General features: G+C 46.1%; 1 protein-coding gene across 2 annotated transcripts in view; it reads right to left on the reverse strand.

The window, feature by feature from the left end:
• The window catches only part of Gemin5 (gem nuclear organelle associated protein 5), a 52,709-nt gene extending 28,348 nt beyond the window's left edge, over positions 1-24,361 (reverse strand). The window contains exons 1-13 of one of the 2 annotated variants that reach the window (XM_045152074.1): positions 24,185-24,361; positions 23,257-23,417; positions 21,974-22,155; positions 16,061-16,212; positions 15,117-15,233; positions 13,290-13,422; positions 11,219-11,384; positions 9,832-10,044; positions 7,952-8,037; positions 6,764-6,846; positions 5,453-5,589; positions 2,662-2,735; positions 1,298-1,479 (exon numbers count right to left, since the gene is read on the reverse strand). In XM_045152074.1, coding sequence (XP_045008009.1) covers positions 1,298-1,479; positions 2,662-2,735; positions 5,453-5,589; positions 6,764-6,846; positions 7,952-8,037; positions 9,832-10,044; positions 11,219-11,384; positions 13,290-13,422; positions 15,117-15,233; positions 16,061-16,212; positions 21,974-22,155; positions 23,257-23,417; positions 24,185-24,350 — 1,852 coding nt within the window. In that variant the 5' untranslated portion in view covers positions 24,351-24,361. Of the gene's footprint in view, positions 1-1,297; positions 1,480-2,661; positions 2,736-5,452; positions 5,590-6,763; positions 6,847-7,951; positions 8,038-9,831; positions 10,045-11,218; positions 11,385-13,289; positions 13,423-15,116; positions 15,237-16,060; positions 16,213-21,973; positions 22,156-23,256; positions 23,418-24,184 lie in introns of both variants that reach the window. The other variant, XM_045152073.1, reaches the window with a different exon arrangement.
• Positions 24,362-27,468: the final 3,107 nt, after the last annotated feature.

Below are 27,468 nucleotides of genomic sequence, written 5' to 3' on the forward strand. Positions count from 1 at the left end.
AGATCATCTGAAGCTACGCACGAGCCACACCAGATAGCTACAATGTCCTGCGCTTGTCAAAGGGATGGAACCCAAAGTCAAGGAATCTGAAAAAGGCGTGTGGAGCTTTCAGCGTCATTCCTGCAGCTTCTCTCAAAATCTCAAGTATTTCAAATAAAGAAGGTTAAATGATTAGGAAAGAAAAAAAAAAAAAAAAAACTAGGACAGTAATATGACATGAGACAAAGATCTACATTGCTATCAAAGGTCAAACACTGTACGAAGGCTGCATGCGGACATGGTGGTGGATGTCTGTGCTCTTAGCGCAGGCAAAGAGAGGGATCAGGAGTTCAAGGCTGCCTAGTTACAAAGATTCTGCCTACAAAAATGAAACCACCCGAAATTAATGCTGGCCTGGGGCCATGGCTCAGTGGCAGGGTACTTGTATAGCATGCACAAGGCTCTGGGCTTAATCCCCAGTGCCAGAAAAAAGTACAAATAATATAAAAAGCTAATGCCCTTTACCAAAACTGATAGTTTAGAATCCCAATGAAAGTAATAACAATAAGAAACAGAATCAACTCTCCAACAGCATGAAGAAATGCAAACCTACTTATCTTCCTATGTATACACATAGATTAATAAACACCTTAAAAATACAGAGAATGCAAACAGTAATCTTGCTATCCCTCAGGGATGGAACTAAAGGGAGAACATAAATTTCACTTCTTTTTGTTCTTTAGTATTCTATTTATGTGTGTGTGCACGCACGTGTGCATGTGTCTGTATGGATGCTGCAAACCAACACCAGACTCTTGGGGCACTTTTTAATCTGCCTCACGTGGTGAGTGGCTTGGAAATGAACCTGAGCCAAAAGCTTTGCAAGCAAACGCTTTTGTTTTTGTTTTTTTGAGGTAGGGTCTCAATCTAGCCCAAGCTGACATCGACTTCACTATATAGTCTCAGGGTAGCCTCAAACTCACCACAATTCTCCTACCTTTGCCTCCCGAGGGCTGGGATTAAAGGTGTGCAACACCATACCTGGCTTTTTTTTTTTTGGGGGGGGGTGTCTATAAGCCTATAATTTCCCCTTCATCTTAAAGGGTCTTTTCCCAGTAAGGAGGTAGAGGCAGAGGATAGAAAGTCCTCAGCTACATAGTGACTTCAATGTCAGCCTGAACTACATGAAACCCTGCCTCAAAAAGAAGAGCAAAGCAAAGAAAGCACAGTAAGAGAATATCTATTTCTGAAATACAAGCACTCAAACATGTGGCTGGAAAGAAGCTGAGCACAGACCACCCCAGCACAGAAGAGTTACCTAGGACAGCTTTCAGGCTGTGGACGTAGATGACTGCATTGTTGGAGCCGGAAGCCACCAGACAGCTGAGCTCTGGCTGGCTGCCATGCTCATGATGCCAGGCGATGGCATTCACCAGCTTGTGGTGCTGCTGGATGGTGCAGAGCAGCCGCAGGTTGGGGACCTGGAACACTTCTATAGAGCTGGAGGAGGAGAGCAGGAGGGAAAGGTGGACATCAAGCACGGCCCAAGGCGGCCGCTCTCCCTCACCCAGTCAGTGTCAGCAAGGGAGCAGGCTAAGACCACCTTCTCTGTCTCTGCAGCGGCCCTCCTCTCACAAGAAACCAGCTGACAGTGCAGGCGGACAGCTGCAGTCCCAGCACTCAGGAGGCAGGGATCATGAACTAGCATCTAGAAAAGCACTGTTAACACCAGACAAGACAGAGAAACCATAACAGGACTTTTGCCTATGATCTCTTAAAAAAAAGAAAGAAAGAAAGAAAGAGGAGGAAGAGGGCTGCAGAGATGGATTAGCGGTTAAGGCACTTGCCTGCAAAGCTAAAGGACCCAGGTTCGATCCCCCAGGACCCATGTAAGCCAGATGCACAAGGGGGTACATGTATCTAGACTTTGTTTGCAGTGGCTAGAGGCTCTGGCCCTCTCTCTGTATCTGCCTCTTTCTAAAAAAAAAAAAAAAAAAAAAAAAGTCACCTTTATGAGACATAAAAGAGCCAAAACAAGGACTGGAGAGATGGCTCAGCTGTTAAGGTGCTTGTCTGCAAAGCCTAACAAGCAGGGCTCCATTCCACAGTGCCCATATCAAGCCAAATGTACGAAGTGGCACATGCACCTGGAGTTCGTTTGTAGCAGCTGGAGGCCCTGGAACTCCCATTCTCATTCATTCTCTCTGCTTGCAAATCAATAAATATCTTTAAAAAACAAAACAAAACAAAAAGAAAGAGCCAAAATACAGTGCCATTAAACACCATAGTTTTATACAGATACATATAATTAAATATTTATTGCTTACTTGAGAGAGAGGAGAGACAGCACGAGGGAATAGTTGCGCCAAGGCCTCCTGCCACAGTAAACTCCGGATGCATGTGCCATTTTGTGTATCCGGCTTTATGTGGGTACTGGGGAATCAAGCCCAGGCTGTCAGGCTTTGCAAGCAAGTGCTTTTAACTGCTGAGCCATCTCTGTAGCCCAATAACCATCTTTGAGCTGAAAATTCCCAAGTAACTGCATTTTCAGAGATGCAGAAAGCCCCAGATTAGCTGAGGAGAGCCAGGTTAGACCCCAACACCAGCACAACTAGGCTTCTCAAACTAGCACCACGGATGGCATTAGCCAGCGTGAGAGAACATGCATGGTGCAAAGCTCACCCGTCTTCATTGCCAAGAGCCATGACTCTGCCGTCTGCTTTCCAGCTGATCTCGGTGTGCACAGGCAGTTTGTACTAGAAAACAACACAAGCCATGCTGAGTCGAAGCATTCTTTCTCCACACAGCGTACAGACCAATGGCACGTGAGAAGAAAGTCTCGAGAGCCAAAACACACTGCATCCTAATTATGACAGCCAGTTCTCCAGATGGCCTCTGCCATTAGTCAGTCACTGAGAACAGGTGTTCTCATTAGACGGTGCGTCACACAAACATGCAGAGACAACATTAAAGCAAATATGATCACATGTGGGAATCTGGGCAAAGGACCCAAAATAATTTTTTTGTGTGTGACTTTTGAAAATCTGAAATGATTTCCTTTAAGTGACAGCCAGGTACACTGGCTCATGACTTTAATCCTAGCACAGAAAGCTCAGGTAGGAGGATTGCCATGAGTTGGAGAACAGCCTGGACTATATAGTGAGTTCCAGGTCAGCCTTGGCTAGCATGAGACATTAACTCAAATAACCAGCCAAGGGTCTGGAGTACGTTTGCAGTGGCTGGAGGCCCTGGCGCACCCATTCTCTCTCTTTCTCTGTTAAATAAATTAAAATAAAATAAAAAAGAATTGGACGGGAAAAAATCAAAACAAAACAAACAAACAAAAAATAACCAGACAAGGGCTGGGCATGGTGGCACACACCTTTAATACCAGCACTTGGGAGGCAGAGGTAAGAGGATCACCTTGAGTTCAAGGTCACCCTGAGACTACATAGTGAATTCCAGGTGAGTCTGAGCTAGAGTGAAACCTTACCTCAAAAAAAGAAGAAACAAACAAACAAAAAAAGACAATGACCAAGGGCTGAAGAAATGGCTTAGGTGTTAAAGCGCTTGCCTGCAAAGCCTAAGGACCTATGTTCGACTCTTCAGATCCCATGTAAGCCAGACGCACAAGCTGATACAAGCGTGCAAGGTTGCACATTGCACCAAGTGGCACAAGCACCTGAAGTTCGTTTACAGTGGCTGGAGGCCCTGGTGTGCCAATTCGTCCATTCCTTCTCTTGCTCTCATTAAAAAAAAAAAAAAGACCAGCCTATTGGGCTTGCCAAAAAACAAAAACAGGCTGAAAGTGTGTACAATTAAATATACACATAAGCCGGGCGTGGTGGCGCACGCCTTTAATCCCAGCACTCAGGAGGCAGAGTTAGGTGGATCGCCATGAGTTCAAAGCCACCCTGAGATGACAGAGTTAATTCCAGGTCAGCCTGAACCAGAGTGAGACCCTACCTCGAAAAACAAAAAACAAACAAACAAAATATATATATACACATATAATTTTTTAAAAACACAAGCTAAGGGCTGGAGGGATGGCTTAGCTGTTAAGGCATTTGCTTACAAAGCCGAAGGACCCAGGTTCAATTCCACAGGACCCACGTTAGCCAGCTGCATAAGGGGGCCCACGTGTCTGGAGTTTGTTTGCAATGGCTAGAGGCCCTGGCGCGCCCATTCTCTCCCTCTCTCTCTGTCAAATAAATAAATAATGATAAATATTTTTTAAAAAGACAAGCTAAGAAGCTAAGTATGACAGCACATGCCTATAATCCCAGCACTTGGGAAGGCAGAAGGATTAAGTGTTCAAGGTCATCTTTAGCTACATTAACAAGTAAACCTAGACTACTTAAGCCCTTACTAAAAAAATAATAATAATAGCCAGGTGTGGTGGTGCACGCCTTTAATCTCAGCACTCAGGAGGCAGAGGTAGGAGGATTGTTGTTGAGCTTGAGACTCCATAGTGAATTCTAGGTCAGCCTGGGCTAGAGTGAGACCCTACCTCGAAAAACGAAAAAATAAAATAAAATACAATAAGGGCTGGGAAAATGGCTGTGGTTAAAGGCACTTGCTTGCAAAGCTTGCTGCCTGGGTTCAATTCCTAAGCCAGACACAAAGAGACACAAGCATCTGGTATTCATTTACAGAGGAAAGAGGCCCCGCTGCACTCACACACTCAGCACGGAGGAATAAGCCTGTAATACAAGCACTTGGTAGGCTAAGTCAGAAGTTCAAGGTTACCCTAGGCTATACAGTGAGACATGATTTCAAGACAGAAAAAAAAGTCAATTTTTTTTTTTAACAATATTTTATATTTTACCTGAGAGAGAACAGACAGACACAATGGGCAGGCCAGGGCCTCCAGCCACGGCAAACACACTCCAAACACATACACCTTGTTCTGCATCTGGCTTTACGTGGTACTGGGAAACTGAACCTGGGTCCTTTGTCTTTGCTGACAAGCACCTTAACCACTAAGCCATCTCCCCTGCCTTTGTGTTTGTTTTTTTTTAGATAAATGTCTTGCTCTAGCCTAGGCTGACTTGGAATTCACCATGTAGTCTCAGGCTGGTCTCGAACTCACAGTGATCTGCCCACCTCTGCCTCCCAAGTGCTGGGATTAAAGGTATGCACTACCATGCCCGGCAAAAATCAATTCTTGAGCAAAACCATTTTGTACTTGAACTTGGACTTATTACCAGGGGCTCACTTTGGTTAAGTAGTTGGCTTGAAAAGGATGTTTGATAGTCAAGTTATGAGTTTATAATAAACCACCAATGCGATTGAGCTGCCCCTTGTTGTGAGTTAAATTCTTTGCTCTGTTTGAGGATAGAGGCAGCCCACAAATTCACAGACATCCTTGTACCACCAGGAAGCCTGGCTAAGTACAATGGCCTCGGTTACGGACGGCACTGAGGATGCAGGGCAGGGCAACCACAGGAGACTTTGGCCCATCAGAACTCACTTTGATTGAATTGGTGTCCCTGATAAGCTTGTTGATGTCAAAGGCCTCTCCACTCAGTTTCCAGGGGTTATGCTGCAACACAATGCCTTCCCCTCCACAGCTGTATAAGGTGAGGGAAGGCCGGTCTCCTTCTCCTCCTGTGTGAATGAAGGAAAGAAAGTTCGCAAGTTTTGCATTTCACCAGCTTAACCAAGTGTTCCCACAGTATGGTCATATCATACTAAGGACTTTAAGGGTTGAAAGGGATTATATACTTGGAGGATCTGAGTGCAGTGGAATAAGGTAGCTGTCCTTTCCATCTCAGCACAGTTGTTGAGGGGAAAAAAATGTATTCTACTTGTCCATTAATTTTTTTTTTTTTTTTTTTGAGGTAGGGTCTCACTCTGGCCCAGGCTGACCTGGAATTTACTATGTAGTCTCAGGATGGCCTCGAACTCATGGCAATCCTCTACCTCTGCCTGGGATTAAAGGCATGCACCACCACGCTCGACTTTTGTCCATTAATTTCTAAGAAATAATAGTAAGCATTGATCTGAAATTCAAAACAGTAGTGGCACTGAAGCTGGAGTCAGAAAAAATACATGGGCTCAAGTCAAAGCTTCTGATAATGCACTTTTTCTTCCAGAAATGAGTTCTCTACTCTGGGCATTTACATGTATGGAGCTCCATGACTTCCTATCACTACATAAAGAAAGGTTTCGCAAGTCACAATCTCCACAGTGGCAAAGCATTCTTGTTGAGTAAATGAACCACAGTTCCAACGTAGCTTTCATCCCTGTCCATGTAAGGCCGGTAGCTACAGAAGCTTAGAGATGTGTCATTATACTTAAGGAAAGTACATGAAAGACTTAACAAAGAAAGAGCTGGGGATGTATTGCTTGGTGGCAGAGCGTGTGCCCAGCACGTGTGAAGACGCAGGTGTAAGTGGCACCACAGCCCTCTTCCACCACCAGAAAGATGTTAAGAAAGACCCCCTGTTTGAGGAATACCAGTAGCAACTGGTAGAGGACTGGGGGCATAGAGAGGGAAAGGACAGGCCAGTAATGGCAGGCTAAGACCCAGCAAGGGGTTGACTACATGCAATGAACAATCTCAGCTAAAGGAGAAGAAAGATGCTCTGGCGTCTGAGGAGCTTATGGGCCATGTTTCCTCTAGCAAGTCCAATGACCCTTCCCACTTTGCGGACTCCTGGGGACACAGCACAGCACAAGGTAGCCATGGCACCACAGTATGTGCAGCTCCAGCTTTCATATTTAGAACGAGAGCAAAAGAGCATGCTCCTGTTTGTTAAACAACACCTCGGATACTTACCAAGTGACATGGGGGGCACCGGTGGTCCCCAAGCTAACGTGTATACTGTCTTCTTATGATACGTGCTAGAAATCTGTGGAGGTCTGTGGGGTGGGAGAACAGGGAGATTTAAATATTTAAATGTAGACCAGCTTTCCTCAGTTTCTGATATTACAAAGAAATAATACCCTAGGACTTTTCTCCAAACAGTTGACTACTAAAAAGCCAAACAAGTGAATAATTGACCATGTAATACTACTCACTACCAAAATAAGCCCTAATTAGATTTTACCCAAAATAAACGTACTATTCTATTCATCTGGCTATTTTGGGCTCATCTTCCTCGCTGGTCCCTCTAAAACACCTAGTGAAGTTAAGCACCCTAACATTCCTAGTTTTACATATAGTATCAAGGTCACAACAAAGTCTACAGTAACAGGCTCTACAGCCCATCTGTCAAGACACTGCCCCACTTAGCTATGGCTACTTGAGGCACGTGTCATCTCTGGGCATTCTTATGGTTTGGTTTGTTTTTCTCAAGGCAGGGTCTCATTCTTGCCTGGGTTGACCTGGAACTCACTCTGGAGCCCTAGGCTGGCCTTGAACTTGCAGAGATTCTCCTTCCTCAGCTGGGATTAAAGATGTGAATCATCATGCCCAGCTATATGTGTTGTTTTCTGTTTTTTTTTTTTTTTTTTTTTTTTTTGAGGTAGAGTCTCACTCTACTCCAGGCTGACCTGGAATTCACTATGTAGTCTCAGGGTGGCCTCCAACTCACGGTGATCCTCCCACCTCTGCCTGCCGAGTACTGTGCTGGGATTAAAGGCGTGCGCCACCACGACCGGCATTTGTGTTTGTTTTTTTAATACTTGTTTGTCTGCTTCAGCATGCCTGAAAAGTTCTGTACTAACAAAAGCAAATGCTTTATCCTGGTGGGAGGATCACCGTGAGTTCGAGGCCACCCTGAGACTAGACAGCAAATTCAGGGCAGTCTGGGTTAAAGTGAGACCCTACCTCAAAAAAAAAAAAAAAAAAAAAAAAAAGCAAATGCCAGACAGTCTGAATTGGTATCACCTGATAAATTTTTTAAGGACAATACCAAGTTCCAAACCTCAGTGTAAAGAGACAGAAGATTCTACCATTCAACAGCTTCCTGTACCATTTTTATCACATCAGGTTCATAAACTCAAACCCTTGGGCCTTGCTTACTTGCTGGAGTAGGTGTCATACAATCCCACTTTCCCATCATCTGTCCCGAAAGCGAGGCAGCCTTCCTTGTTTGGGTGCCAGCATAGCTACAAAGAAACATTTTCAAATGACAACAGATGAGAAAAGGGGACAGTGAGAGCAATCCTCATGCTGTCCTTTAAATATTCGTGTGACAACTCTCTTGTCTTGATTTCTTCTAGTTCTCATTGTTTCCAAGAAACAGCACAGGGTTAAAAGCAGATGACTGTCACTGTCTCAACACCACAGACAGCCCACTGCCAACTGTGCCTCTATTTTCAGGGGTTTTTTTAAATTATTTTTTAGTTTTTTCAAGGTAGAGTCTCGGTCTAGCTCATGCTGACCGGGATCTCACAGTGGAGTCCCAGGCTGGCCTTGAACTCAAAGCGATCCTCATACCTCTGCCTCCCAAGTTCTAGGATTAAAGGCGTGCACCACCACACCCAGCTCTTTACAGGTATTTTTGAGAACCAACTTAGATATACTAAAAAAAAAAAAAGAAGGAAGGAAAAAAAAAGGGAGGGGGCTGGAGAGATGGCTATAAGCTATTAAGGTGCTTACCTGCAAAGCCTAAGGACCCAGGTTCAACTCCCCAGAATCCATGTAAGCCAGATGCACATGGTGGTTCATGTGCACAACAGTGTAAAGTTGGGAATAAAAGATTCCTGTACAGTTTAGAAAATGTGAACTTGGGGCAGGAGGGATGGCTCAGCAGTTAAAGGAGCTTGCAAAGTCTTGGGCACATGCATCTGGAATGTTTTTGAAGTGGCAGGAGACCCTTGCATGCCCATTATCTCTTAAATAATTAAATAATTATTTTTATTTATTTTTGTTTTCTTTGTTTTTCGAGGTAGGGTCTCACTCTGGTCCAGACTGACCTGGAATTAACTCTGTAGTCTCAGGGTGGCCTGGAACTCATGGTGATCCTCCTACCTCTACCTCCCGAGTGCTGGGATTAAAGGCGTGCGCCACCACGCCTGGCAATAATTATTTTTTTAAATGTGAATTTGTTTCAAGGTTCATCACAAATACTTTCAAACTTTGAATTCCAAGAGAGTGCACTTAAATGAGCAGAAAGTATCTAGAAAGAATCTGAGTGGCTCGAGAGAGAGCGCTGTGGTGAAGGACGCTTGCTTGTAGAGCCTGATGGCTCTGCTCGGATTCCTCAGTATCCATATAAAGCCAGATGCACAAAAAAATTGCACATATTTCTAGAGTTTATTTGTGATGACAGGAAGCCCTGGCATGCCCATATTCTTATTCTCTCTCTTTCAAATAATTAATAAAAATATTTTTTTTACAAAAGAATTTTTTGAGGGCTGGAGAGACGACTTAGCAGTTAAGGCACTTGCCTGCAAGGCCAAAGGACTCAGCTTTGATTCCCCAAGAACCACATAAGCCAGATGCACAGGTGGAGCATGTGTCTAAAGTTTGTTGGCAGCAGCTGGAGGCCCTGGTGCGCCCATTCTGTCTCTTTCTCTGTCTGTCTTTTTTTTCTCTCTCCCTGAAATAAATTCTGAAAAACATCCGGGCATGGTGGCACTCACATTTAATTCCAGCACTCGGGAGGCAGAGGTAGGAGGATTGCCATGAGTTCAAGGCCAACCTGAGGATCACTTCATAGTTAATTCCAGGTCATCTTGGGCTAGAGTGAGACCCTTCCTTGAACCCCCCTCCCACAAAAAAATTCGTTTTGAAAAACAGCTTAAAGAAAGTATCCTTTGGAGAATGGAATTTCAAATGGGAAAGTGTGGGGGTGGGGAGAGAGGGAATTACCATGGGATATATTTTATAACCATGGAAAATGTTAATAAAAATTAAAAAATAAAAAAAATTAAAATTAAAAAAAAAAGTATCCTTACCGCTGTAACCTTGGACTTGACACCCTGCCAAAAGTTTTTCACGTCATAGTTGTTCTTAATGGAGAGTGTATTCCACACACGTATCATGCCGTCCCCAACGCCTATGGCCAAGCAGCCCATATCCACAGGAGAGAATGCCAGGCTGTAGGCAAACCCACCAAGGGAAGGCAGGGTCCAGCAACACTCCAGCGTAGCCATGTCCCAACATTTTACCTGAAACGATTAAGGAGTTAGGGTCCAGTATAGAAAGCAGCAGAGAAATGGGAAAATAAATACTTTTAAAGCCTTTTTCAAATGGGATGGGCTTAAAGAATGGGTAAATATATAACACAATTTCCAGTAGAAACTGGAAAAAGTATCTTTAAAAAAATTTTTTTGTTTATTTTATTTATTTATTTATTTGAGAGCAACAGACAGAGAGAAAGAGGCAGATAGAGGACAAAAGACAGAATGGGCGCCAGGGCTTCCAGCCTCTGCAAACGAACTCCAGACGCGTGCGCCCCCTTGTGCATCTGGCTAACGTGGGTCCTGGGGAACCGAGCCTCGTACCAGGGTCCATAGGCTTCACAGGCAAGCGATTAACAGCTAAGCCATCTCTCTAGCCCTGGAAAAAGTATCTTTTGTGGAAAAAAAGAAATCAGCAAAACATTATGCAGCTCACAGGGATCGGATCTGGGAGCCTATTTATTCTTAGAAATGCCTCATGAACCCAGAATCACGCAGTCCATAAACAAAAACGCGGGCTGCCACCTCACAGACCTCTGCCACCTGCCCAGCCTGCTGCAGCGCTGCCGGCCCCGCTCGGCTCTGCGGAGGGTGAGGAGAGCAGGCCCTCGGCACAGGGAAGGCGAGGGTGATGGAGACGCAGAGCGCTTACTCTTTTAAGGAGGAGGAGTGAAAGTGTTAAGTGTCGCTTGCTGTACACACGGGCTTGAGAAAACAAAGTTACCAAACCAGGGGCTGGAGATGTAGCTCTCTGATCTCTGGGTACAGTGCTTGCCTAGCACACACAAAGCCCCAGGCTCAATCCCAGCAATACGTAAAAGGAGGAAGGTGGCACCACCTGTACTCGGCCCAACAGGAAGCGGAGGCAGGAGGATTAATGGTCAAGGTCACGTTCCATATATACAGTGTCTGCTACCTGAACTACAGATCAGGATAAGCAGAAGCGATGGGCACACAACCCTTTTCTGGACATAACTGCCCTTTAGGTCTGCTCTCGTCAAAAGCCTCATGGTGGTTCCTGCGCCCCTCCCCCAGTGCATATGGTCGACCTAGTCCAGATCACTGAACTGGGATGCAGGGACCAGTGTGAGGGCTGACATCTTCTAGCCCCACCCACGGCTCACAGCTCAGCTCTACAAAGCTGGTGGGAAGCAGTTCTTACATCTCGATCCATGGATGTGGAAAGCAGCAAGTGTTTACCGTCCTCAGTCTGCAAAGGACATAAACTGAACACAATTCTGGAATGATTCTGCCCGTCTGCCGAGGGGCTGAAGAGGGTGTACTTCCGTCTCCAGGACTGGGTGAGATCCCACAGCAGCATCTCGCCTCTGAGAAGGAAGAACAAAGGCGACATCTTTCACATGCAGATGGTAGCTGGTCTCTGCCCCAGTCAAGACCCTCAGTTGCTGAATAATTTAACTGTTCCCTTGGTAACTCAAAAATCAAGATGGCTGCAGTATAGTCAAAATGAACCCAAATCATCTCCTGAACCCAAGACACACTGACAGGAAGTAAAATGTCTGACTACCATCACATGAGGAACAGAATCTGCTAGAGAACACTGGGCCAGAATCTAACAACAGTAAATTGATCCATTTGCCTCCTGATGTGAACTTTCCATCAGGACCGACAAAATTTTTGACCACCTTCATCTGTCAGCTTCTAGCTGCTGGACTTGCCTCAGTCTCTGATCACTGCAGAAAACATTATGCTGCAAGTACCCCCTTCTTGTTACAGAGGTTTAATCCCATTTTCTCTTGATAGCCTATCTTTCTTCTTTCTCTCTCCCTTTTTTCTTTTTTAATATTTTATTTATTTGAGAGAGAAAGAGAGAGAATGGGCACTCCAGGGCCTCCAGCCACAGCAAACCAACTCCAGATGCCCGTGCCCCCTTGTGTATCTGACTCACGTGGGTACTGGGGAATTGAGCTTGGGTCCTCTGGCTTTATAGGCAGGTGCCTTGACTGCTAAGCCATCTCTCCAGCCCATTTTCCATCCTTCCTTCATTTTTCCCTCCTTCCCTCTCTCCCTTTCTTTCTTATGCATGAGCCACTGTGCAACTGGTTTAACTGGGTACTGGGGAATGGAACCCAGGTCATCAGGTTTTACAGGTAAGTGCCTTAACCACTGAGCCATCTCTCCAGCTCAGCAGCCAAGTTTCTGTTTTGTAAATCTATTGTGCCAAAAAGAAACTATCTGGGGGCTAGAGAGATGGCTTAGTGGTTAAGGTACCTGCCCAAGAAGCCTAAGGGCCGAGGTTCAATTCCCCGATACCCACATAAAACCAGACGCACAAAGTGGCGTGTGCATCTGGAAGTCCGTTTGCAGCAGGTGGAGGCCCTGGTGCACCTATCCTCCCTCAAATACAACAACAACAAAGACAGACTGGGGAGAGACTTGCTGGTCTGGGCTTAATTCCTCAACCATTTACATTACATAAAGCCAAATGGGTGCTCCCCCCCCCCCCCCCCCCCAGGTAGGGTTTCACCCTAGCCCAGGCTGACCTGGAATTCACTATGTAGCCTCAGGGTGGCCTTGAACTCATTGTGATCCTCCTACCTCTGCCTCCTGAGTGCTGGGATTAAAGGTGCGTGCCTGGCTTTTACCAAATGGGTATTCCTTAATAGCAGCAAGAGACCCTGGTACACACGCATGCGCACAAATAAATTACTACTTCTTTAGAAATCAGATAAGGGGCTAGAGAGATGGCTTAGCAGTTAAGGCGTTTGCCTGCAAAGTCTAAGGACCCATGTTTGACTCTCCAGGTCATGCACAAAGTGAGGCAAACATGCAGTCACACATGCCCATAGGTGGCACACACGTCTAGAATTTGATTACGGTGGCTGAATGCCCTGGCACACCAATTCTCTCTCTCACATTAAAATATGATCCAGGGCTGAAGAGATGGCTTAGCAGTTAAGGCGCTTGCTTGCAAAGCTAAAGGACCTTGGTTCAATTCCCCAGGACCCATGTTAGCCAGATGCACAAGGAGGGGCATGTGTCTGGAGTTCATTTGTAGTAGCTGGAAACCCTAGTGTGCCCATTCTCTCTCTCTCTCTCTCTCTGCCTCTTTCCCTCTCTTAAATAAATAAAATATGCCGGGCGTGGTGGTGCACACCTTTAATCCCAGCACTTGGGAGGCAGAGATAGGAGGATCACCATGAGTTCGAGGCTACCCTGAGACTACACAGTGAATTCCAGGTCATAAATAAATATGATCCAAAAAGATTTACCCAAAACAACTGGATACCAGCTGGGTTGGCTGATTCTTGGGCCAATACAGTGTCAACCAAAGACGCTCTTTAACAGTTGGGTCCACTCCACCTCCTCTTCTCTTCAGAAAGGGCAATTTCAAAACCATCACTCCTGCAGATTAAAGGAAAGCCACTGAGCTCTCAAGAAACTGAAACCAGCAATTAGAAGTTTCCTAGCAGTTTACAATGCATAGTATATGGTGTGCAAGTATGGTACTTACTTTTGATTGTTTTGTGTTTGTTTTTCAAGGTAGGGTCTCACTCTAGTCCAGGCTGACCTGGAATTCACTATGTAGTCTCAGGCTGGCCTAGAACTCACAGTGATCCTCTTACCTCTACCTCCCAAGGATTAAAGGTGTATGCCACCAAGCCTGGCCAAAATTACCTTGTTTTCTCACGGAAACATAATAAAATAACATAAAAAAAAAGCAGCTGTAACTCTAGAGAGCTTTCCCATTCCTCCAATCGAGGCAGCTCCCATGTTCCCATTCTTAAAACAGGTAATAGCAGTTAAGCCAAACAAGTGCTCATAGACTATCTTGGCTCCTCAAATCTTTGCTAAGAGTCTCTTTGTCTAATATAATGAGTTCCCAATTAGAAATGAGAACCAGAGTAATAACATTATCCAAAATTGCAAGGACAGGGCTGGAGGGATGGCTTAGCAGTTAAGGCATTTGCCTGAAAAGCCAAAGAACCAGGTTCAATTCCCCAGGACCCACGTTCGCCAGATGCACAAGAGATCAGTTCATTTGCAGTGGCTGGAGGCCCTGGCACACCCATTTTCTCTCTCTTTCTCTGTCAAATAAATGAGAAAGAAAAAATTGCAAGGACAGATGGGATCCTTCTCTTGTTTGGCTATAAATCCACCAGAGAGGGGAAATTTGGCAGTGAACACATGTGGCAAGGGAGATCCACAACCAGTACTGAGTTAGAGGTTCCTTGTCTACCAGTATCAGAGCCATAAGCACAGCTTTAAATACACACACAGTCCTGGAGACTTGAGCCAGTAGACATGAGGTGCTTTCCAGCTGATTCTGCCCACCAAAGGCTGCTGCAGGCAGCAGTTAGGTTTACAGACCATCCTACATGAATCTCAGCCAGATGTCTCCATGTGCATTTTTAGCTAATTTGAGTCCAGTGAGCTGTCCCATGTAAACACACACTTCTATGCTGGGCATGGTCTATGGCCATACCACCCTGAACATGCCCAATCTCCTCTATGCTGGGCATGTTACTTTCTCCACATTAGAAGCTGTAACTCTAGAGAGCTTTCCCATTCCTCTAACTGAGGAAGCTCCCATGTTCCCATTCTTAAAACAGGTATCTTCTCTCCTTATCCAACAGGATCTTTCAGTAAAGCAAGGGTTCTTGCCTTTTCCTGGAAAGCATGAGAAACCTGTACACATATGTGGAGGTCAGAGGACAATTTCAGGGCGTCAGTCCTCATCTTTCAACTTATTGTTCACCATGCTAGTGGGCCTGTGAAGTTCTGGGCGACTTCCCTGTCTCCACCTCCCTTCCTGCCCTCGCTGTGCTGGGATTACACAGTGCTGGGATTACACAGTGCTGGTAAGCACTTCATCTACTAAGCTATTTTGCCAGCCCACATCAGAAAATCTTAACACAAAATTCAGGTGTTAGAGAGCCAAGTAGACCAGGTTACACCAGGGCAGCAACTTTTTGGACAAGAGGGACAAGGGCAAACTTTGGATAAATGATATTCTCCAAACCAGACAAACTAAAAGAAGAACAGATCCCACTGGATCATCAAAGGTTACAGCACATGAGAACATATATCAAACTCACCTCGGCCTCTGGAGCAGCTCCAGATTCGAATGGTCTGATCCTTGCTTCCAGTAGCTAAGTAGCAGCCCTTTGTGACTGGGGCTTCTGCTATAACCTTTCCGTTAGGAACTGCAGATTCTTCTAGGGGAGACAGGGTAATTTTGCTTTTAATTTCCATGAAGTACATACTTATCATATGATACAAGATAGTTTGGGTGGTTGCTTGCAGAACCTCATGATTAAGCCTGCCCACTTTTCTGAGTTTAAATTCAAAAACTATAACCTTTCCTTACCCCTTTCTGTCTCTTCTTTGGATCCCAGCCAAAATCCTAATTGTGCTTGTCCTAACACTGGATTTTCTCATCATTTCTTTGAAGAGGCCCCTGCCCCTATGCAGCTATGTGGAGGCCTCCACTGCTGAGCATGCCTGCTTTTTGGATCCTAGCTCAAAAGGCACATTTTCTCTTCCTCTCATCTACCACCTCCTTGGCAGCCAGCTGCCAAGGGTGTATTGTAGCTTGCTTGTCCTGTTGTTCTTTTCTCCGATCCCCCCAAAAGTCCTCAAGCTGCAGAAAAATGTCTGTAGGGATTCCAAAATCTGGCCATCTGTCTCACCAGTCCAACCTAAATAACCTGAAGTTTTAAATATAACTTGGGTGATGACAGGTCTACCCACTTGACTGTTTTATTTGTATTTTTTATTTTTCGATTTATCTTAAAGTGACAGACAGAGAAAGAGGCAGATAGAGAGAGAGAGAGAGAGAATGGGCACACCAGCCACTGCAAATGAACTCCAGCCACGTGAACTCCCATGCGCATCTGGGTAACGTGGGTACTAGGGAATCGAGCCTTGAACTGGGGTCCTTAGGCTTCATAGACAAGAGCTTAACTGCTAAGCCATCTCTCCAGCACCCCACTTGACTCTTGATGTGGCAGAGTACTGTAGTTTCTCTTCATCATCTTACCTGAGTCCTCCTCTTGATTTATGGACAAACAGTCTTCACCAGGTAGGGGGCACCAGGCTATGGAATGGATTTCATCATCATGGCCTCGAAGCCTGTGAGTGACTTCTCCTTTCTTGCTGATGTCAATTATAACCACCATGCCATCTTTGTAACTAAAAAACAAGTGTTAGACATGTCAGTGAGAAATGAAGATAGGCAAATCTCTCTAGCAAACATGTCTGCTCAAGCGTGCACCATGGCTGCTGGAAGGAAGACATATAGGTATAGCTTGGGGGGGGGGGAGGAAGTGAGGATGAGAGCAAACGGTGTTCTCTTCCCAAAGGGGTTCACTTCATGCGTCCTGGTTTTGGTAAGCTTCCCCAGCATCAGCCTCTTAGCATGAGCTACTAAATGCTACATTTTCCCCCTATTACAATACTCAAACAGAAGCAGGCTGCATTCTAAGGTAGCTCATGGAAGAACTGGAGCCCAGAAGTTCCTCTGGTTACAAAGTTTATGTGCCCAAGTCTCCTTTTCACAACCAACACTATTTTTCCAACCATAAATTAACACAACATGTAATGTTTGATTCCCTAGTACTCATGTTAGCCAGATGCACAAGGTGGCGCCTACATCTGGAGTTCGTTTGCAGCAACTAGAGGCCCTGGTGTGCCCATTCTTTTTCTACTTGCCTCTTTCTCTCTCTCAAATAAAAAAATATTTTAAAAGGTTTTAAAAAGATGGGGCTGGAGGTGGCTTAGCAGTTAAGGTGCTTGCCTGTGAAGCCCAAAGACCCATTCAATTCCCCATGTCCCACTGTAGTCAGACGCACAAGGTGACGCAAGCACTCAAGGTCACATATGCACACAAGATGGCACACGCATCTGGAGTTCAATCACAGTGGCTGGAGGCCCTGGCACACCAATTCTCATTCATTCACTCTCTCCCCTCCTTTAAAAAAAAAAAAAAAGATGAATTGAGCCAGGCACACACTTTTTGTTTTGTTTTGTTTTGTTTGTTTTTTTGAGGAAGGGTCTCACTCTAGCTCAGGCTGACCTGGAATTCACTATGTAGTTCTTAGGGTGGCCTCGAACTCACAGCGATCCTTCTACCTCTGCCTCCTGAGTCCTGGGACTAAAGGCGTGCACCACCAAGCCTGGCAATGGCACACACATCTAATTCCAGCACTCAGAAGGCAGAGGTAGGAGGATTACCATGAGTTCAAGGCTACTCTGAGACTACATAGGGAATTCCAGGTCAGCCTAGGCTAGAGAAATGACTCAATGGTTAAAGGTGCTCACGTGCAAAGCCTGACAGTCTGGGTCTGACTCCCCAGTATCCACATAAAGCCAGATGCACAAAATGGAACATGATTCTGGAGTTGGTTTGCAGCAGCAGCAGGAGGCCCCGGCGCACACATTCTTTCTCTCTTTCTCATAAGTACCTTTTCTTTTTTTAAGATGAAGGGCTGGAAATATGGCTTAGCGGTGAAGGCATTGCCTGCAAAACCAAAGTAGCCAGATTTGATTCCCCAGTACCCACATAAAGCCAGATACACAAGGTGGCACATGTATCTGGAGTTTGTTTGCAGTGTCTAGAGGCCCTGATGTGCCCATTCTCTCTCATAAATAAATAAACAGAGATGAAGCCAGGCATTTGGCATATGCCTTTAATCACAGCATTTGGGAGGAAGAGGTAAGAGAACTGTTGTGAGTTTAGGCCACCTTGAAACTACATAGTGAATTCTAGGTCAGTCTGGGTTAGAACAAGACCCTACCTCAAAAATAAATAAATATGGGCTGGGGAGATGGCTCAGTGGTTAAGGCATTTGCCTGCAAAGGCAAAGAACCCAGGTTTGACTCCCCAGGACCCATGAAAGCCAGATGCACAAGGGTATGGAAGCATCTGAAGTTTGTCTACAGTGGCTGGAGGCTCTCACACTCCCATTTTCTCTCTCTCTCTGCCTATTTCTGTATCTCTCTCTCAAATAAATAAATAAAAATCAAAAATATTTTTTCAAAAACAAATAAATATAAATTGGAGGCTGGAGAAATGGCTCAGTGGTTAGATATTTGCTGACAAAGCCTGCTGGCCTGGGGTTCAATTCTCTGGTAGGCACGTAAAGGCAGATGCACAAAGTGGCACATGCATCTGGAGTTTGTTTGCAGTGGCAAGAGGCTCTGGTGTTTCCCTGTCAAACAGACATATATATATTTTATTTATTTTTTTGAAGTAGGATCTTGTTCTAGCCCAGGCTGACCTGGAACTCACTATGTAGTCTCAGGCTGGCCTTGAACTCACAGCAATCCTATCTTGGCCTCCCGAGTGCTGGGATTAAAGGTGTGCACCACCGTGCTTGACTAAAAATAAATACATATTTGTAAACAAACTATGTATGTATGTGTATATGTATGTATATGTAGGGGTGTGTGTGTGTGTGTGTATATATGTATGTATGTATGTATGTATGTTTGTTCTTATTTATTTACTTATTTTAGTTTTTCAAGCAGGGTCTCACTCTAGCCCAGGCTGACCTGGAATTCACTAGGTCGACTCAGGGTGGCCTCGAACTCATGGAAATCCTCCTACCTCTGCCTCCAGAGCTCTGGGATTAAAGGTGTGTACCGCCATGCACAAACTATACAATGTAACTGTTGTTTTGAAATTTCAGTAAAGGTTGTTGGGAATGATGATCTAAAAACAAATCCTTCGGATCCAGCCCTGTGTCTGGATGGACAGAGGACTTTCCCTGTCTAAAGGATGCAGCACTTCTGTTCCTGCTCCTCTGTCAGGACCCTTGACTCACGCTCCTGCCGACTCTGCTCACTTCAGCACGCGAGCCCCGGCCAACACTCCCGTTTCACGAGGCTGTCCAGCCACAGACCTCTTACATTTGTCACCGTCATCCACCCATTCTTCTTCCCATCTGTTCCTTCATACAGCACAATACAAACTTCACTGGTCTTGTTTTTCTTTTTTTTTTGGTTTTAGAGATAGAATCTCCCTCTAGCACAGGCTGACCTTGAATTCACTATGTATTCTCAGGCTGGCCTTGAACTCATAACATCCCTCCTACCTCTGCCTCCCAAGTGCTGTGATTAAAGGTGTGTCCACCACGCCCAGCCTCACTGGCCTATTTTTTTAAAATTATTATTTTATTTTATTTATTAATTTGACAGAAAGAGGGAGAGAGAGAGAGAATGGGTGTGCCAGGGCCTCCAGCCACTGCAAAGGAACTCCACACACGGGTGCGCCCTTGTGCATCTGGCTAACGTGGGTCCTGAGGGATCAAACCTTGGTCTTTTGGCCTTGCAGGCAAAGGCCTTAACCTCTAAGCCAGCCCTCCAGCCCTCACTGGTATATTTTTATAGTCACTCTAAAACATGACCGCTGCTTGGTCTTTCCCCTGGGTATCTATGCCATAGACCCCCAAGCCTGACAGCATCCAGCCATCTCCTTTTTCAGTCATGACCTCAATCCTTGACTCTGTGTTCAACTCTAAGCACTGGGCATACACTTTCTCTAAGGAACACTTTCCTACTGACAGTGGCCATCCTTTCTTCCCTGTCTGGTCCCACCTTAACCCCGAACTAGATTCCAATTCTCTAAAACCTCCAGGAGAAATCTGAAGCCACAGCATGGAACATTCTCCATTTCCAAGTCTATCAGCAAGCCTAACCCAACTGGTCCCAAATGTTTTCAGCTGTACGTGCTCGATGGCTACCTAGGTAGATCCCTAGACTCTCTCACACACCACTTCATAAGCAGCTGTCTCGCAGGTCAGTACAGAAACACACACTTGGCATCTTCACATGCTTTGAACCACCTCCAGCTTCATGTACACACGGTTCTACAGCAAACTGTGAAAAAGCTGTCTTCAGGTGTGTCTCCACTTCCTTACTCCTGCTAGCCAGTCTTCTGAATCCCCTCCAGTCTTTTCTCCTCGAATATTCTTAAAATTGATCATCTTAAAATGACTGTGCCAACCAAGTCGTCACTGGAGATAACACAGTACACAGGACAGTGAGGGAAAGGGGATGCCCACGGAGGCAGTTCACAGGAAACCATTTTGGGGATCAATAAGAAACGGACCCCAGGCTGGGAAGAGGGCTTGGCAGTTAAGGCACTTGCCAGCAAAGCAAAGGACCCATGTTTAACTCCCCAGAACCCATGTAAAGCCAGATGCACGAGGCGGTGGCATTCATCTGGAGTTTGTTTGCAGTGGCTGAAGACCCTGGTATGCCCAATTCCTCAAACAAATAAAAAAAACTTTTAACTTTTTTTTGGTTTTTTGGTAGGTCTCACTTTAGCCCAGGCTGACCTAGAAATCACTCTGTAGTCTCAGGGGGCCTCGAACTCACAGCAATCATCCTACCTCTGCCTCCCAAGTGCTGGGATTAAAGGTGTGAGCCACCACGCCCTGGCTAAAACAAAACAAACAAACAAAAAAAACTTTAAAGGGCTGGAGAGATGGCTTAGCAATTAAGGCGTTTGCCTGTGAAGTCTAGGACCCATGTTCAATTCTCCAGATCCCATGTACACCAGATGCACAAAATGACGCATGTGCACAAGGTCGCACATACACAGAAGATGGTACACACATATGGAGTTCGACTGCAGTGGCTGGAGGCCCTGGCATGCCAATTTTCTCTCTCTCTTTCTCTCTCTCTCTCTCTCATTAAAAAAAAGAAAAAGAGGGCTGGAGAGGTGGCTTAGCGGTTAAGTGCTTGCCTGTGAAGCGTAAGGACCCCAGTTCAAGGACCCACGTTAGCTAGATGCACAAGGGGGCGCACGCATCTGGAGTTCGTTTGCAGTGGCTGGAAGCCCTGGCGCACCCACTCTCCTCTTTCTCTGTCTGTCGCTCTCAAATAAATAAGCAAAAAAAAAAGAAAGAGATCACTTCTCAGCCTTCTGGCTAAGATCAAGTATAAAGAAAGAAAGAGCAGGGCATGGTGGCGCAAGCCTTTAATCTTAGCACTCAGGAGGCAGTGGTAGGAGGATCACTGTGAGTTCAAGGTTACCCTGAAACTACATAGTGAATTCCAGGTCAGCCTGCACTAGAGTGAGACCCTACCTCAAAAAAACAAAATAAATAAAGAAATAAATAATAAAAATAAAGAAAGAATGAGCCAGGTACGGTGGCACACACCTTTAATCCCAGCACTCAGGAGGCAGGGTAGGAGGATCACCATGAGTTCAAGGCCACCCCGAGACTACACAGTGAATTCCAGGTCAGCCGGGGCTAAAGTGAGACTCTTCCTTGAGAAAGGAAGGAAGGGAAGGAGGGAGGGATGGAGGGAGAGAGAAAGGAAAGAAAGATGGAAGAAAGAAAGGAAGGAAGGAAGGAAGGAAGGAAGGAAAGAAGGAAGGAAGGAAGAAAATAGACCTTAATTCCATCTCAACTTCCCAATTTCAAGCAAGTATACAGAACCAGACAGAACAGTCACCTCACAATGGAGGTAATGTCATGTCCAAGGGACATCATGAACAGAAGTAATAGAAAATGAATTACACACAAAGAATGCGGCAAGCATAGTATCATGAGAAGGAAGGAAACAAAACCAAAGAGGGGCCAGGGGGCATGGCTCAGCGGCTAAAGGCACTTGCTTGCAAAGCCTGATAGCCCAGGTTTGATTCTCCAACACGCACATAAAGCCAGGTGCACGAAGTGGTGCATGTGTCTGGAGTTTGTTTGCAGAAGCAGCCATGTTCCCCTCTCAAATACACAAACAACCACACACACACACACACACAGAGGGAGTGGGAGCTGAAGCAACATCCCAGGCCTGGAGACCACAGGAATGCCTGATGCTCAGAGCGGGAGGAGCAGTTCGCTGTAGGAGGTTCTTTCCAGGATGAAAGCACAGAAGGCAATGAGAATGAAAACCAGTCATAACTAAAAGGAAAGTGTCCACACAGATGGACAGTACTCACCCAATGGCTACTAAATCTTCATGATGAGGTGAACAAGTGAGACAGAAAATTGTCCTGGGTTCTATAAAGAGGTGCTGGCTGTCATTTCTGTTAAGCCAGTAACAGAAAACGACTCCTTTTTCATCCCCAGAAACGATTAAGTCCTTAACTCGAGGAGACCAATGCAATGCCGATATCGTATGCTTCAAAACAAAAATGGATTTGTATCTTATTAGCCAGTGCTGAATTTTACTTGACTATTAATTTGTACCACAAAACAGCCTAATGCTAGGCACATTACAAATACTTAATAAATATCTCTCAGTACTACCTGTATAGCAGTACTATATTAACCTAATGATAGGATTTTTGAGGTTTTGGAGATTGTTTCCCTTTGCAGCCCATACAGACCTTGAACTCATGACAATCCTCCTGTCTCACACTCCAGAGTACTGCCCATGCATCACAACCCCCAGTTCTCTGGGTTGTTATGTGAACAACCTGCTATCAAGTATGTTACGGCGTGGACCATACCGCTGCTATCCCTCAATTTCTGCTACTGTAGCATGATACCAGCATAGAGAAGACTTAAGTAACTTAAATGTGGCTGTTTTATAATAGTCATTTTGCAAAAACTAGTTAACCTCTAGGTTTTTTTCCTCAATTTTTATTAACATTTTCCATGGTTATAAAAAGTATCCCATGTTAATACCCTCTCTACCCCCCCCCCACTTTCCCCTTTGAAATTCCATTCTCCATCATATCCCCTCCCCATCTCAATCAGTCTCTCTTTTATTTTGATGCCCTGATCTTTTCCTTCTCTTATGAGGGTCTTGTGTAGGTAGTGTCAGGCACTGTGATCAACCTCTAGTTTTTAAGCAAAATATGCATCTTTCAAGTAGGTTGTAACACATCTTACAAAACAGGCATTCTTATCTAATTAAAGAACACAATTATTAAAATTCTCTTGCACTGGGAGGAGGTGGGGAAATGGCTCAGTGGAGTAAGTGCTTTCCACACAAGAGTGAGGGCCAGTATCTAGATCCCCAGCACCCACAAAAATGCCAGGCACGCATAGTGTCCTCCTATAATTCCTTAATGTCAGTGTCTGTGAAGTGTAGATGGGGATCCCTAGGGCTAGCTGAACTGGCAAGCTCTGAGTTCAAGTGCATCACTAACTAAAATGGGAGAGTGATCAAGGAAGACAGTCAGCTTCAGGGCTCCACATGCCTGTGAACACCAATCCCATACACAGATGAGCTAGCAAAATTATACTTGGAACTGAAGTCAGCGAGCAATGGTACCTGGTGTAGGGCATGTTCCGTCACAACTGATTTAGTCTCTACATCCCAGATTTTGACAGTCCCATCGTCCGAGCTGGTGGCACAGAGGTTGTACTGATCAGGGTGATGAGAAAACGAGAAGCCAGAGACCCTTTCAGTGTGTCCCACCAACTCTCCTACGACTGCAAACAAAACCAAGACGTTAGGTTAATTAAACCGCTAGCCAAGATTCCAGACAGGATCTTACTGTTGCTGGATAAGCAACGAACAGGAGCTTGGGAGCTACCTAGCCTATCCAAGGCCTCATGACCAAAAATCTCAGGTGCTGATACAACGTTCAGATCCCTTGTGGGGCCTATTTTACAGGTTGGGGTGCAACTCAAAGGAAGAATGTAAAAGCCACTTTTAAATTAGATCTGGCCACAGGTGATACAGAAAAGCCTGACACTATAATAGGCCAAGGCATAATCAGACCCTAGGGCTTTCTGTCTTCTTTTTCTCTTGAAACAGGCTTGACCTGGATGTAACCTAAATGGGCCTCGAACAAGGGGCGATCCTCCTGCCTCAGCCTCCCAAGGGCTAGGGGTTACAGGTGTGCCACCACACCTGGCTCAAGCACTAGCCAGAAAGAATTGGGCTCAATCCACTCTTACAGAACGCGCACCAAGTGTTTGTGGGGGTCTTACTTAAAGCAGTCCCCGGGCCCACAAGGGCAAAGCCACCGACGTTTAAATGCCCAGGCAGGCTTAGGCAGGGCCGACCTCTCAGTCGGCGAGCGGTCCACGTGCGAGTGAGATCGCGCCGCCAGAGATCGTTCATGGAGACCCCCGCGGGCTCGACGACAAGGACCACACCTCCCCCACTTTTCCTGCGGTAGACCAAGGGGTGGCTGCAGGTGACGTCCCCAGGGTGTACCCAGGATGGCTGGGGCCCAGAGGAGAAGAGGTACCTCGAAACGGGGGCGTCCCCGGGGTGGTGCCCGCGCCGGGGCCCACGCGGACCAGGAACACGGAGGTCCGCGCCGCGAAGCCGAAGAGGCCCCCGGGCACCGCGTCGCTGCAGCGGCCGCAGTACCAGTTGGGGGATGGCGGCAGCGTCCGCGGCTCCTGCCCCATGGCCACGGGCCGCCGATGCTGAACTGAGCAGCCACACCGCCGGGGATGGTTCGCAGCTACACGCCGCGGCCGGCAGGGGGCGGAGCCGACCCGAAGCCCGCCTCCTATGGCGGCCGCTACGGCGCGCGCCGAGGCCCATCCGGCGCCGCGCGCTAGAGTGCCCCACCTACGGCCTGGGCGGGGCGGGGCCCAGCGCCCTGTGCTCGGGTCTGGTGCAGCTCCAACCCAGCCCGGAGGCTAGGCATTCTCAGTTCCCACAGCGAGGCACATAATTAAGGGGTTAGACAGACACCTCTGCACACTGCTGGCCTGATATTTGGATCGGTGCAATCACTATGGGGCTCAGTATTTGGGTTCCTAGACAGGTATCGGCAGGCTTGAAGGCCATTGAGCGTGGACCCCCTTCCCTCTTCATTGGCTTTGAACACAATCTCCCATTTCCCTGGTAACACCAATATTAAGAAATGGAGAGTTGGAGAGATGGCTTAGCCGTTAAGCGCTTGCCTGTGAAGCCTAAGGATACCGGTTCTGGGCTCGATTCCCCAGGACCTACGTTAGCCAGATGCACAAGGCAGCCTACGCATCTTGAGTCAGGGACTATGAGGTCATGGATATCGAGGTCATTTTATGTCTGGAGGGAGCACGCTGTGAGCTACCCTTCCTTTGGCTCTTACATTCTTTCTGCCACCTCTTCTGCAATAGACCCTGAGCCTTGGAAGGTGTGATAGAGATATTACTCAGTACTCCAGTCACTTCTTTCCAGCACCATGATACCTTCTGAGTCGTCCAAGGTCACTGCCATCTGAAAAGAGAAGATTCTCTACCCAAAGTGGGAGTAGCGTTAATATAAAGGTATAAATGTTAAGAGAAGTGCTTACCTGGGCAGTTTGATAAGCATAGTATATAAGTTTAGCCAGACATCAGCAGATGTTACACCCCTAGGGCTCATGACTACCCGTTTTAAGTTTTCAGTATCAGGGATGTATTCCCTCCCACGGAGCGGGCCTCCAGTCCAATTAGAGGGCAGTTGGTTTCCACCATGATAGACGTGCCACTGTTGCACCCGTTGGCTCATTTGGCCTGGCTGGCCACATATAAGGCTTTCAGTGTCCACTGTTGAGTATCTTCACTGGTGATTTCCCTTTCTCCCATTGAACTGCATGCAGAATGGCTTCTTCCAGCTTTCTATCAGCTGGTCAAATGGAGGAGGTTATCAACTCAGTTCCAGCAGGATCTCTCAGTGTCCTTGCAGCCCAAGTATGTGGAGTCTTCAGCAATAGGATCTTATCATCTATTCTTGGTGGGAAACCCACAAGGACCTTGGCAATGGCCTATAATGTTTTGCCCTCCAATTTTTTTAAATGCATTTTCCCAGTGACTTTTAAAAGCATATGTATGAAGATTGTATATTTATTTTTTATTTTTTTGTTTTTTTGAGATAGGGTCTCACTCTAGCCCAGGCTGACCTGGAATTCACCATGTAGTCTCAGGGTGGCCTCGAACTCACAGTGATCCTCCTACCTCTGCCTCCTGAGTGTTGGGATTAAAGGCGTGTACCACCATGCCCAGCTTAACAGTGACTTTTCATTGAACAGGTATTTCTGTTTCTTTTTCAGGCCCAGGTCTGGATTATTATCAAGGAATTTGAAGTTGGGCATGGTGGCACATGGCTTTAATTCCATTAGAGGTGGGAAGATCACCATGAGTTTGAGGTCACCCTAAGACTACATGGTGAATTCCAGGTCAGCCTGGGCTAGAGTGAGACCCTACCTCAAAAAACAAACGACAACAACAACAACAAAAGTCATCTTCACCCACAAGCCTCTGTTTTAGGGCCAACTTGTCTTAGGGCTTCATTAATCCTTCAGTGGGCACTGGGGAATCAAACTTGGGCTTTGCAAGCAAGTACTTTTTAAACTGTTGAGCCATCACTCCAGCCTAAAAATTTAAACATTCTTGATTTTATTAAAAGAACAAACTTATTGGGCTGGAGAGATGGCTTAGCAGTTAAGCGCTTGCCTGTGAAGCCTAAGGACCCGGGTTCGAGGCTCAATTCCTCAGGACCCACGTTAGCCAGATGCACAAGGGGGCACACGCATCTGGAGTTCGTTTGCAGTGGCTGGAAACCCTGGTTTGCCCATTCTCTCTATTTCTCTCTATTTGCCTCTTTCTCTCTCTGTCGCTCTCAATTAAATAAATAAATAAAAATAAATAAATAAAATTTATTAAGGGTTAGAGAGATGGCCTAGCAGTTAAGGTGCTTGCCTACATAGCCAAAGAACCCAGGTTTGATTCCCCAGGACCAATATAAGCCATATGCACAAGGTGGCATGCACAGCAGCTGGAAGCCTTATTGCACCTATTTGCTCTCTTTCTGCCTCTTTCAAATAAGTAAAATAAAAAACTTTATTAAAACGTTCAGTTGCCTCCCACCAGCCTTCATTGTCTCCTCTCCCATCATCCTCCCCTGAGCCCCTACTTTTTTTTCCTACTGTTTTCTTTTTCCTTTTTTTTTTCCTCTCTCTCTCTTCTCCATTATCCATATGTGTGTTTGATACACTTGAGTCTCACTACTATGTAGTATTGGTTGGTAAGGAAGTTGCTATACAGCCCAGGATGGGCTCGGATTTGTCGTAATCCTTGTGCTTCAGCCTCGAGTGCTGAGATTACAAGCATGTGCCACCCTCATTTCTTTTGAGACAGAGCGTTGTACCCAAGCCTGTTCTCCAACTCCAGATTCTCTGACTTATTTTTTATTTATGTGAGACAAGAGAGTGATGCCTGCGCCACCGTGTGCAGCTGGTTTACGAGGGACCTGGAGAATCGAACCTGGATCCTTAGGATTCGCAGGCATGTGCCTTAACCACTACGCCATCTCTCCAGCTGCTCCAGGTGCTAACATTACATTATTATTTCTAGGAGGGACTCTGCTCCTCGAAGTCTTTCAAACTCTTTGTAAGGAGCACTACCGGAAACCAACTAGTGTTAAGTCTTTACGAAGCCATTCGTTCTCACGCAAGGTTGGCCTGCTTGCTCCCGCGCCCGCCAAGCGCGCCGAGTCTCCATGGCGACGCCGGCAGGGTTTGCGGTTGGGTCGTACAGCCCCAGGTTGCGCGCG

This window comes from Jaculus jaculus, chromosome 6, assembly GCF_020740685.1.
Source record: "Jaculus jaculus isolate mJacJac1 chromosome 6, mJacJac1.mat.Y.cur, whole genome shotgun sequence".
Taxonomy (NCBI): Eukaryota; Metazoa; Chordata; class Mammalia; order Rodentia; family Dipodidae; genus Jaculus; species Jaculus jaculus.